This window comes from Juglans regia, chromosome 13 (assembly GCF_001411555.2).
Source record: "Juglans regia cultivar Chandler chromosome 13, Walnut 2.0, whole genome shotgun sequence".
Classification (NCBI taxonomy): domain Eukaryota; kingdom Viridiplantae; phylum Streptophyta; class Magnoliopsida; order Fagales; family Juglandaceae; genus Juglans; species Juglans regia.
Window position 1 is genome coordinate 12,791,876 of NC_049913.1, and position 12,321 is coordinate 12,804,196.

The 12,321-nt window shown below is 34.0% G+C and overlaps 2 protein-coding genes across 2 annotated transcripts; both read right to left on the reverse strand.

Moving 5' to 3' along the window:
• Window positions 1-448: 448 nt before the first annotated feature.
• Window positions 449-2,324, reverse strand: LOC108985020 (AP2-like ethylene-responsive transcription factor At1g16060). The gene is made up of 8 exons (XM_018957144.1): window positions 2,050-2,324; window positions 1,878-1,960; window positions 1,746-1,754; window positions 1,562-1,650; window positions 1,367-1,440; window positions 1,231-1,281; window positions 1,056-1,132; window positions 449-912 (listed from the first exon to the last, which is right to left on the reverse strand). Exons 1-8 carry the CDS (start codon window positions 2,322-2,324, stop codon window positions 449-451), a joined length of 1,122 nt encoding a protein of 373 aa, XP_018812689.1.
• Window positions 2,325-6,140: 3,816 nt separating this feature from the next.
• Window positions 6,141-8,683, reverse strand: LOC108985018 (pectate lyase-like). The gene is made up of 4 exons (XM_018957142.2): window positions 8,235-8,683; window positions 7,257-7,908; window positions 6,776-7,018; window positions 6,141-6,669 (listed from the first exon to the last, which is right to left on the reverse strand). Exons 1-4 carry the CDS (start codon window positions 8,432-8,434, stop codon window positions 6,445-6,447), a joined length of 1,320 nt encoding a protein of 439 aa, XP_018812687.1. The 5' UTR covers window positions 8,435-8,683; the 3' UTR covers window positions 6,141-6,444.
• Window positions 8,684-12,321: the final 3,638 nt, after the last annotated feature.

Genomic DNA, 12,321 nt, shown 5'->3' on the forward strand with positions numbered 1-12,321 from the left:
AAATGTTTGTACAATTGGGATGCCAATCTTAAATGAGACATTATTCATGTAGAAATTTGCCACAGGGAGGCCACTGTCCACCTCTTTAAAAGCTTAGCCTTGATTCTGTCATTTTAAATTCAAAAAAAAAAAAAAAAGGAGCAGATTAATCGCTTTATTTTGAAGTGTTGATAGAACCGGTTACACTTAATTTCCCAACGCACCCACAAGTCGCTTTATTTAACGAGAGGTAATCTATGGTGCACAACCACAAAGCACGATACATATGCTTTCTTAAAATTGATAAAGGCTTTTACGTAGGCGTAGCGGTTGTTAGTGAGGGATGATGCTAAAGGTACCGTTCCAGAAGTGCTGACAAAAATGCAATATGAACTTTTCATCTGGAGACTCCAGACCACGCCAACGCATGGCCTTCAGCACAACACGTTTAAGTAAGTGATTACCAGTTTCATTGCCAGAAGTTCCCCCCAACTTCATTGTCAATTCCTGTATACAGAGGCAACTTTGTCTCATCCGCTTCAGTTTCTTTTTCATTGGCATTCAAATTCCTCTCCATGAGCTCTTTAAATAGTGAAGATTTTAGGAGAAGGCCAAGTGCAGTTGGGGACGATGAAGAGGTGCAAGGACTAATGGGTTTCTCACTTTGGAAAACGTCCTGTTTTCTAAGGGTGACCAATCCATCTCTGGTTAAGGAATTGGAGTGCTCGGATGGTCCCTTGCTTGAAGTGGGGTTATAGAAAACTCCCATAGGCTGAGACTCTATGCTTAACTTTTGTTCTTGGGAAGCAAGAGAATTGGGACTTGGTCTCAGCCATCTGATGTATGTGCTCAGGTCGAAGTTGGTTACTGCATTAATCCCTCTGTATTCTATTGCGGCTATATCATAAGCATGAGCAGCCTCCTCTTGAGTACCTACAAAAATTATGACATCAGATATCCTAAATCAGTTGCACTTCATTGTTCTGCGACTATGGAGCCATTAATTTGCTGTGTTTGAAATTCATGCAGCCCGATAAAACCACAAGAAAACAAGAGATTCAGAGGGTTTCACTCACTGTAAGTGCCAAGGTAGAGATATTTGTTTCCAAACACCCTCCCTATCCTTGCTTCCCATCTCCCATTATGATGGTGCCTGCAGTTTGCCAAAAAAGTTCATGAATTGGCTCTGTTAGCCGGGTATAGTGTATAAGGGTCAAATGATAAACTCATAATTCTGGAAAGTTAGTTTACCTTGCAACTCCTCTGTACTTGGATACACCTCTTGAAAAACCGCTGCTTTTCCTACAAACGAATATAAAGCCAATTAAATTGTAGATATCATTGGAAACTTGTTGAGGGAAGTAGTTTTCAAAAGGAGATGAGGTACCTTCTTAAAGTGGCCAAGTATTCTTCTTTTGTTACAGTCCCCATTATCTCAATTTCTTTCTCATAATCAGATACCTGCAAAAATATCATACCAGACCACCTGAGTTGAGAAAAGACTACAAAATGGGTCCCCAGTTGTTTTTATTTTTAACAAAAAGAAAGAAAGTTTTTCAAAATTCACGTTGATAATTGTTACCTGGAAATTGGTAAAAGTTGATGTTCCCCAATACTTGAGGGCAGCCAAATCATATGCTCTTGCAGCACATTCTTCTTCATTATAAGCTCCTGATGAATTATCAATGCCACAAAGCTCAGTGCCTACAAATCTAGTGATCTCTCTAATGGGCAAAATAATTTAAATTAGCAATAAAGCTGCTCACCTAGGTACACTGCTCCATGCGGCAATTCCAATATGCAAACAGTAGAGTAAAGAAAGTTTAAGTAATCAAGACGGACATATATATGTGACATCAGAATTTATTAAAAGAAGAAGATGACAAGAAGTGATTTACCTTGCTTTCCCTTCTTCCTCTGGGTTGGATTCCAGGACCCCTTATCCCATAAATGAGCTTCAAAACGTCCAGTCCATCTATGCCTGGTGTTGCATCCAGCCATATATTAGCTTCTATTACACGACACACACACACACGTATGTATCTTAAGAAATAGATTTTTATATCGAACCTGCTGACTCCACGAAATCTTGAACTTCTTTTCACGCCAGTACTGGTAGTGGTAGTAGTAGTGGATTGTTCAGCTTGTGCTTGCTTCTGTGGTTGGTCCCCTTGATTATTATTATTATTATTAATGCAGCTTATTGCAGCAGTTGCAGAGGGATCTGATCTTCGCCTCCTCTTGACGCACTTATTAGCCCAAGCATGATGATCACCTTCAATCATGCACACGCGACTACGGCTTCCTAATTGGCTCATAGCTGATTTCACTGCGATCATCTCCATTTCAGATTTCTTCTCAGTTCTCTCAGCTCAGTACTTAAGAAACAATGGCAGACAACTGATCTTATTGCCTGATGTTGAGGAGCTAGCTGAGTGGAAGTCTATATATTGTGCAGCCTAAGTTGTCTTATGCTAAATTTGTTTTACTTCTTCAAGTGAGAGACAGGTTTTCGATGATATCATTTCCATTTGAGACAAAGTTGAAATGTCTGCACTCTACTAGACGGCAAAGCAGTCACTTTGACAGTTAAACTTTGTGATAAGGATATAACCAAAATCATCCGGTTCCGCGCCATGTCACTGTAAACGAGTTAAGTTAAATGTCGGTAAAACCAAAGTTCAAAAAGTTAGTTTTTTTCCCCCTTTGATTCACAATTCCATTCAAGATATACATCCCAGATTAACAATGTTGGGTTAGCGGCCAAAATTGCAAGATTATTAATAAACGAGCATTTGTGACGGATTATTTGAGACGAGAATGACTATTTGCAATGAAAACATACTCATTTTAGCAAAAAATAGTCAGCAAGAAATAGCTAACTATAAATAAACAGTTTTCTTCTAATGAATTAATTAATTAATTGAGAGTACAATCGAAAACATAAGTTTATGGGAAGTAGAGAACTTAAGCATCTGTAGTACTTATAAACTATATATATGATTTTTTTCAAAGCATAAAAATTATATATATATATATATGAATGACCACAAATCAGTTAAAAGAATTTGAAATCTTAAAAGTATATATTCTTAATTTGATAAATCCCAGTACATTTAACAAACTCCAAATCAAGTTTTAAAGAAAATTATAATTAATTAATTATAAATAATAGTTTTCCATTGCAATATTGCATGGTGCAGTACTACGACTAGTTTAATTAATTTCCACAACTTTTAAAACCATGCTATTAACATATATATATATATATATATATATATATACATATAGCTAAGAGATATGTACCGAGTGGATCAGGTGAAGTAGTTTTTTGAGCTGTAAGAAGTAGAACTCTCCAATCTTCGGTTTGCACGTACAGAAGTACTTTAAGCATAAAATAAACAAAATAAATGAAATGACAGTGTAATTTCTTTGGAATACAATGTTTGACAAATTATGATAACATGAGACAACTTAGGTTTGGCTTGTTATAGTTCATGAATCACAAAATGCCCAACCCACTTTTGTTTTCTAGGAAAAACAACGCAAAGCATAATTATCGTTTGTGAAGTTTGGCGACAACATAATTCGTCATTATCTATATAATTTTGCTCTTGAATATATCGTCCAATTGAAGCTCATATAAATATATATATATACATATATATATATATATATATATATATATTTGGAGTTTCGTTATGTAGCAATAGATGCGTCGTCTTGTCTCGTACGTGTAGGCAAAATGGAGTTGATTGGTTTCCACTTCGATCGATCGGTATATCCTAAGAAATATCCACATGATAATATTCTAGTTTTACAATATATATTCATATATAGTCTTATATATTGAGTTGTGTTTATTCTACCTACGTACATTAATTCTTATAGGATACAAAAAATTAATGAAATTCTTGATAGAAATTTGTGGTGCGTCTTTAATTAATTAGGATACATTTTTTTATGATAAATTTTTCAGTTGAAGTAATATATGGTTGTAGACCTACCACCGCGCGTGCATATAAATAGCTAAATTATCGAGCACAAAATATATTATATAACTAAGTTTGCATAATTTGTATCGCTGTGGAATGGGAATATATCTTTTTTGAGCAATGCTAGTAAAGTGGTGGAGTATGCAAGCGTCGCTCAATCTTTTCGTGAAAGAGTATAGTTTATTATTAAAAAATTAATTTTTTATCATATAGATTTCGTATTTACTCACTTTTTTCAAAAAAAAATTACACGACGCTTGCGCATTCCACGACTGCAAATATTATTTCTCATTTTTTTAACAAGTAAAATAAAATTAGAAAATATACAATTAATGGTTGCAAAGCTTTTGAATTAGTTTTTTTAAATAAAATTTTAGATGTTTAATTATTAATATTGATGAAAGTTACGAGGGGATCGATATGATGATCATGTGGACCATGCATGTGGTTAATCAATAAGAATATATATATACACACACATTCATACACTTTCAAAATTTCTATACATTAGGCTACCTTTAGATGTTGAGATAATTTGAGTTAAGTTGTGAATAATAATATTTAATTTATATGGCCCGTTGAGATAGATTTAACTTTTTTAAGTTGAAATGAATTTAACTTTTTAGATTAAAATGTTTAAAATATGTTGAAATAAGTTTAATCTTTTTATGTAAAATTGAAAAAGTAGTGATGCCCCATCATCAATGATTGGTTTTGAGATGAGTTAATGATAATAGTCATATAAATATATATATATATATATATATATATATATATATATATAGGATCTGCATCAATACTACGTGGGGTGAGGGGAATTTTTCCCTACGGTTTAATAAACATTGAAAAAACTCCAATAATGTAATATTGACAGTTTGACTTCCTACAAAACAAAATGCTTCGCCTAATAGTAGGGGTATAATCGGTTCAATTTTATCTAATTTTATATATTTTGTAGAATTGAACTGGCCGGTATACACCGATTTCAAAAATTTAAGAATCGATATCGAACTAATTGACTACCAAAATCAAAACTTTTGATTTTTTAAGTTTCGGTCCCATTTTTTCAGTTTTACAGATTATCTATGTTAATAATAATATTATGTTTACATATGCCAAACTATTATTCTATTTATATTATGGTATAAGTATATTATTTTATAATAATTAACACATATTAGAATAGTATTGAATTTTATAGTCTATGTAAGTTCTAAATTTTTTATATGAGTATATATGATCAAATGTGTAAAAATGCATTTACAAGAAGGATATATATTATAATTTATTATGTCAAAAATGTATTTATCGTTGATATATATATCAAAAGTAAGTTTATATTAATAACTTAATATTAATGTTTATGTTTAAGATTAAAATTTTATGTTATATTAATTTTATATTTTAAGATTAAAATTTATATGTTATATCAAATGTTATATTAAAAATTATAAGATTAATTTTAAATTATAATATTAATAGACAGTTTGAATAATAAGATTAGAATTTCATGTTATATCAATTAGTAATTTAACATATAATATATAATATAATATAAAAAATTATACATATATATACCGGTCTAATTTGGTTTAAACCGATTTTTAAAATATAAAAATCGGTATCGCACTGAATTAGGACTGGTTTTAGTTTTTAAGAACTGGTACAACACCGGACCGCTTACAAACCAGATTGAGCCCACCGGTTCGATCCAATCCGATCTTTCAATCAATTTTTCGATTTTTTTTTTAACACCCCTACCAATCAGTTGACATTTTAATGGGGGCACAATTAAGGTTCCCGATTAATATTGGCTTACATTAACATCGACCTTTCTTTTTATCTTGCATTGCCACTTTCTCGACCGTATTATTTGTACTTTTTTTTTTTTTGGCACAATTAAGGTTCCCAATAAAAGTATTATTTGCAACCAGTATACAAAATTTTCAGAAATGCATTTTTACGACAAGACAATTGCAGCTACTCGTTGGCAACTTTTCTCTCGCCTTAAATGCAATTTTGAGACCATTTTAAGACTTTTTCCAGTCTCGTTGGATAAAAAGTCTTTTTTGTCTTGTTGTGAGTGCAATTTAATTTACACATACAGATCACGATCATATGTACACAATATGCCTGTTTGCAATTAACGCAGAATATTCTTATGGCTTTTGATGGCAAAGTAGAATATATATATCAAAAGCACGCAGATAAATAAAGGTGCATGCAGAAACCTTTTGATCTTCTTTCTTTCGTTGTCCATGCTCTCTCATATATATACCCTACAACAACACTTTGCTTTGCTAATTTCTCTGATCATCTTCTTCGCCATGACAACCGGCCCAAACTTAAATATATATAGAAATAAATATATGCGACTTACAAAACAAGTACTATAACAATCACGGGTATTTAGGCTCTATTAATAGTACTGCATGAAAGAAATTGCATGGAAGGGCCCTAACATGGCTAATTAACAAGGTTTTCCTGGTTGGCATTTAAGCGAACCGGAGTGGCGTGTGAGTCTCCTCACATATGTCCCTGATTTCGATTTGATCATATCCAGCCTGGAGAATGCCTTATTTTTCAGTTTTTCCCCTGATTGAACGAAGAATGCTCCATTCATCATCAGATCTCCCTCGGATCTCCATGTCCATGAACTCCACTCGCTCTCAGTTGCATAGTCCCTCTTGGTCACCTTGATCATCAACATTAATTAAAAAAAAATGAACAATTTGTACGTGAGAACTTAATTTGTGTAGCTTTCTTAATTGGTTTTATTGAAGGTTAATTTGTATATATACCTCTTTAGCAGTCAAGTCTGGAGGAGCAATGAACCGATTACCCTGACTGATAATGGTAGGATGGCTGCTACCGCCAATGGCATACATGAGCCAGTGCGTATAGTCATTATTAACCACATGAACGAATCCCCATCGGCACCTCGGCATCCTCTGCACCAATCCCCTACCGAAGTGGTTGAAGGCGACTGTGATTTGCATTATCTCGTCACCGGAGTAGCTGTCGCTTGCTCCGAACAACATCACCTGAATGAATCACCCGCATCAAATTATCAATCATGTACTCGATCCGTCTTTCACTTAAAGTTAGTTAGATTAACATCTTGTGATCTATATCAGATCTTTTTTCATTTATTGCATACTAATGTTGCAGAGTTTTATAGCTTAGGAATTATATTACATAGTGATAGGGTAGTACGAGTTATAGATGGTGTTTTCTTAGTTTTTCTGTTTAAAAGCCAAAAGTAAAGATTGAGAAAGTTACCTCATTGTGATCGGTGAAATGGCAGTTGGAGATAGTAATACCAGTTGATCCCATGATGGCATCGATGAGGCCATCTTTGCACTGGGACATGGAAACATGGTCAATCCAGACGTTGGATGAGCCAAAGATGGAGATACCATCACCATCACTAGGAGTCCTAATACCGAAATGGTCAACAGAGTCTGCGATGAGTCCGCCGTTACCCGCGTAAATATTATGGATATGGAGGTTATGAATGATCACATTCTTGATAAATTGTATGGTGATTCCAGCGCCATTAGCGATGTGCACATTGGCTCCTCTTGCATCAATGGTTTTGTCACTGGTCATGATCAACTCCTCATGGAGCCTAATAATCATGCTGCCTGCAAAGATGATCCAGAGGGGCCCTTTTTGGATAACGGCATGGCGGAGGGTTCCGGGTTTGGGATTCACCAAGTCATCGTCTGAGGAATCAGTCACAACATAATAAGGACCATATTTTCCACCAACGGTGTTACGGCCAAAGCCAAGGACGCAGTCAGCTAGCTTCTTTCGGTTTTTGACCCAGTCGGGGTCACACCTCCAGCATCGGTCAATGGGGTTGGTGGCTGTGCATGGGCCTGTGTTCTTCTTCAAGTTTCTTCTTGTGCTATTGCTCCCTGTCAAAACCCTGCATGCCAAATTTCGAAAGAATGACAACTATTACTACGCGATTTATTACATGCATGCTTGAACGGTCAGAAATCTATAACTCGGTTTTGATACACAAAACATCTCATTCCATCTCATCATTACAACCTTTTCAATTTCTCACATAAAATATAATAAATAATTCAATCTTTTTCAAATTTCAAACTAAAAATATTATTAAAAATTTATATTATAATAATATTTTATTTAATTTTTAATAAAACATCTCATCTCATCTAAACTACGTAAACAAACGAAATCTAAAAACATTTGATTTGGGTATGCAGTGATGATTAGAAACCCTACTTGTCGACATGAGAGTTGAAGTCATCAGTGATTTTCTCAGGATGTGGATCATAGGCTGCGAGGTTAGCCTTTAGAGCCTCATCAGAACGGTGCTTCCAATAACCATCCCATTCACTGATGTTGGCATGAAGGCTTGGAACAACAATAGCGAATGACACAAAAAACAAGATCTGAAAAACATTTTTGCTAGCTTCTGTCATTGCTTCTGCATGTAAATTACCTAGCAAGTAGTAGTAGTTCTATATCTTTTGCACTCTTAATTCCCTCGAAACTGCGCGCCGGTTATCAAAGTCGTAGGTACGTACGTACTGGAAGCTGGTCTAGGTCTCCCGGCCCCGATCAACAATTAATCCTTATATGTGCGTAAGAGGACCAAGACCTAGCCAGCCAACGGATTGAACCCACAAGCGAGCCGAGGGGTCGATCGATCAACTTGCTTTGGAAGAAACCCATATTTAAGGCAGGAGTTGTTTAATTACCACAGCTAAGAGTCTTGCTACAATTGGTGAAGTGGGAGCAGCATAAGGCGGGAAGAGTGGAGAACCGCTTCCTATTTTACGGTTTGTACGTACTGGGCATTAATATTTAGGCTGCTATATATATATTTTTAGCAACAGAAAGTAATTAACATTTGCTAATTGCTGGCTTCTTGAAATATGTAATCAAATAGTTATTATAGCTAACAATTATTAGGAAATGGTTGAGATATCATGCGCAGGTATTGGATAGTACTGCTTAATTAGATCGAATGATCTGTTTATACAGTACAACAAATTCGATATTTTGAGACTATTTATAATTTGTGACAGCCATCACCAAATATAATATTATTTTATGATGGTTTTATCAAACTACACTAAATTTAGATATTATCCCAATTAGAACGTACTTACACGCGGTATACGGGGACGAAATCAATTTATCTCAATGTTATTTCAATAAATAAATTAAAATCATTAATAATTATCACGTTCCTTCTCAAAATAGACTAGCAAATAATTTATAAGAAATATGTCATTTATTAATTTGTTTCGAAACCTTATCTCAAGTACAATATTAAAAACTGAAAAATTCATTCAAGTTATTTTTATTTTGAAACCTAGTCTTAACAAGATTTATGATTTAAAGTATTTGACTTGTCCATATTGTTCAACTTAAGTTAATTGAAGAAATGGCAAGCCAAAACTTCTCTCTCTCTCTTTCTCTCTCTTAAAAAGCCTCCAAATCTAATTTTCGCCGAAGGAGGAGTAGGAGGCCTCAACTTCCTCCTCCTTCTCTCTCTCATTCCCTCCTTCTCCATCTACTCACTTTTTCTGTCAAGGTAGTTCTCTTTTCTTAATAAAGTTTCTTTTGTTTCCTTCAAGGTCGAAAAAGATAGATCTACAGTTTTCTGGCAACTCTCGACAGACACATATAGTACAAGACTCCCAGGCCTCAAATCATTTGAAAGATAGTGGCGGTTTTGCAAAAATCACTACACGTGGTCCCCACGTGCCACCCATTCCCCTAGCTTTTCTCGCCACACACGCTGGATCACCAAAATCGCCACTATCAGATCTTTTATATCTGACTTTTGTACCTGAAAAGAGATAAGTGTGTTGCCTTCACATGCCGTCACTGATTCCAAAGTCTATCGGAGTTGGTCTAATCCTTATTCGTATCTATCTTACTGATTTCCTTATTATTTTCCTTATTCTTTAGTAAAAATAAAAAAAGAGTTCATCTATTAGACGTTTGTGATCTATAGAGATTGAGTCTTCTCTTTCTACTAAGGGTAAGGTTGAGTCCCTATTTAGGCAGAATGTTGTCTCTTGGACGTTTGTTTGTAGAGAGTATTAGCATTAGTGAAGACCAGACCACTCACAAAAGAAAATAGTGTACTAATAGAGCTCCAAATGTAGTAATTGGTTTATGGGGCAATGGTGATATGGGGATATCCTTACATGTATCCGGTCATGGATGTAAGTTTTTCTGATGAATGAATGATGATAATTTTCCTTAAAAATAGTAACAATTGAAAACAACAAAAATGTAACAAAAAAAAAAAACTTAAGTTTTCAAAATAAAAGGCAAAGAAATGACCCATAAAAATTCATAGTAAAAGATATTCAAAACTAATTTAAACATACATACAACATAATAAATCAAATTAACAAAACTTAGGTATATATACGTGATGAATCAATAAGAAAAAAAAAATGATGAATCAATAAGCATATATATGATTTGTGGAGATCAATAAAACATATTTGTAATTAAAGAAATTCACATCTAATACCTTTTTACTTTTATTTCTACATAATTTTAGATTAAATTAATGAAAATACCAAAAAATTTTGACTTAGAATTCTTAATCTGACATTTGAATTTTGATATAATATAACATATAAATTTGAATTTTATAATATGAAATTTTAATCTTAAACTAGGGGTGATACCCGCCTATGCGAGGGCAAGGCCCACTCCAATAGTATCCATGGCCCACATAGTCTATAAATTATTCCTAGGCCCAAAAGTGACCAAAAAATTTTTAATATGACTATAATTTAAAAACTGATAACATTGTTTTTAAATTTGTTAGTGCCTACTATGAAAATAGGCTAATGTAGCCTTTATATAGAAGGTCAAGATAATACAATAGTCTTACTCAAACAATATAGGACTCTTGTATTGCCAAGGCAATATGAGACTACTTTCTAACTTACATAAAGTACTAAGTAAAAACTATACTTAATACATATTACTATATTTATATATAGTAAACTAATTATAACGAATATTTATAAATATGTATAAATACATATTTATATAAATTGCGGGGCGGGGACCCACTAGGGCCAACCAACCCCCCACCCCCATTGGGATTTTTCCCATCTGGGTAGGCCTCCCCCCATATGGGCGGGGGTTGGGTAGACGATGGCGGTGTAACGGGGTGCGGGCCCCCGCTAACAGCCTCTATCTTAAACATGAACATTAATATTAAGTTATTAATATAAACTTACTTTGGGACAATCACTTGCTAAAGTTTTGTTTGAGTGTGATTTTGTTTATTCGATAAATCAAAAAAATTAGACCAAACCAAAACCGGAAAAACCAAAAATTCCTGTTTTGGTAGTGAATCAGCCCAGTATCGATTTTAAAATTTTCATAATCGATATATACAAGTTCAATTTTAAAAAATATCTAAAACTAAACTGAACCGGATCGATTACAATCCTATTAGTCTGGGTCGATGGTACAAGATCTAGTGCAACCTTGTGTCGAGCACTCGCCTTGGTCTGTCCAATGCTATGCCTGTATGACTTCATGTCGAATGGGCTAATCCGCTCAACAACCACTCCTCAGCTTGGTGTGCCACTCCTGGCACATTGTAGTAGCAACCAACTAATAATCACCTCTTACATAAGATTGTCGGTGAAGATAATTCTCGACTTGTAATGGTTTCTCGCAAATCATGGTTAGTATCTCCAATGACTGCACATGTGGTGTGGATGAGATTGGTGCATGCAGTGATGAGGCCAATGGGGGGCGAGTGGGAGCCATGGCCACCAAGGCTATGAAAAAAAAATGTATGTAATTAAATTTTTTATTTTCTTGTTTTATTTTAAGAAATTAAATTAGAATATAATATATAATATAGATTGTTTCTCTTTTAAAGCTAGTAATTATCTAGGTGAAACATATTTAACAAAAGCCCCCACATTCACTGGATAGTTAGCTACACGATATGTAATCGTGCTACTTAAAAACATTTTAAATATATATTACTGCTATACATTATTCAATGATTTACAAAATTTAGTTTAAGGTTTACATATTGTCTCTTTTTTATAATTCCTATATAGATTGTTTCCATAGTACTTCAACCTCACCTTTTAACTGAATATATGTAAATTTTAGATGTAAAATTACCAATATTCATGAAAAACTGCAAATTTGAAATTTATTTGTTTCTTCCTTATTTTTTACACGTTTTTTTATAGCTATGTTAAAGTTATTTATAAAAAAAATCTCAACTCAACTACTTGTTTCAAACCTAAAAGTACCCGACCCCTCCAAACTTATAATCTTGGCTTTATCCGGCCCT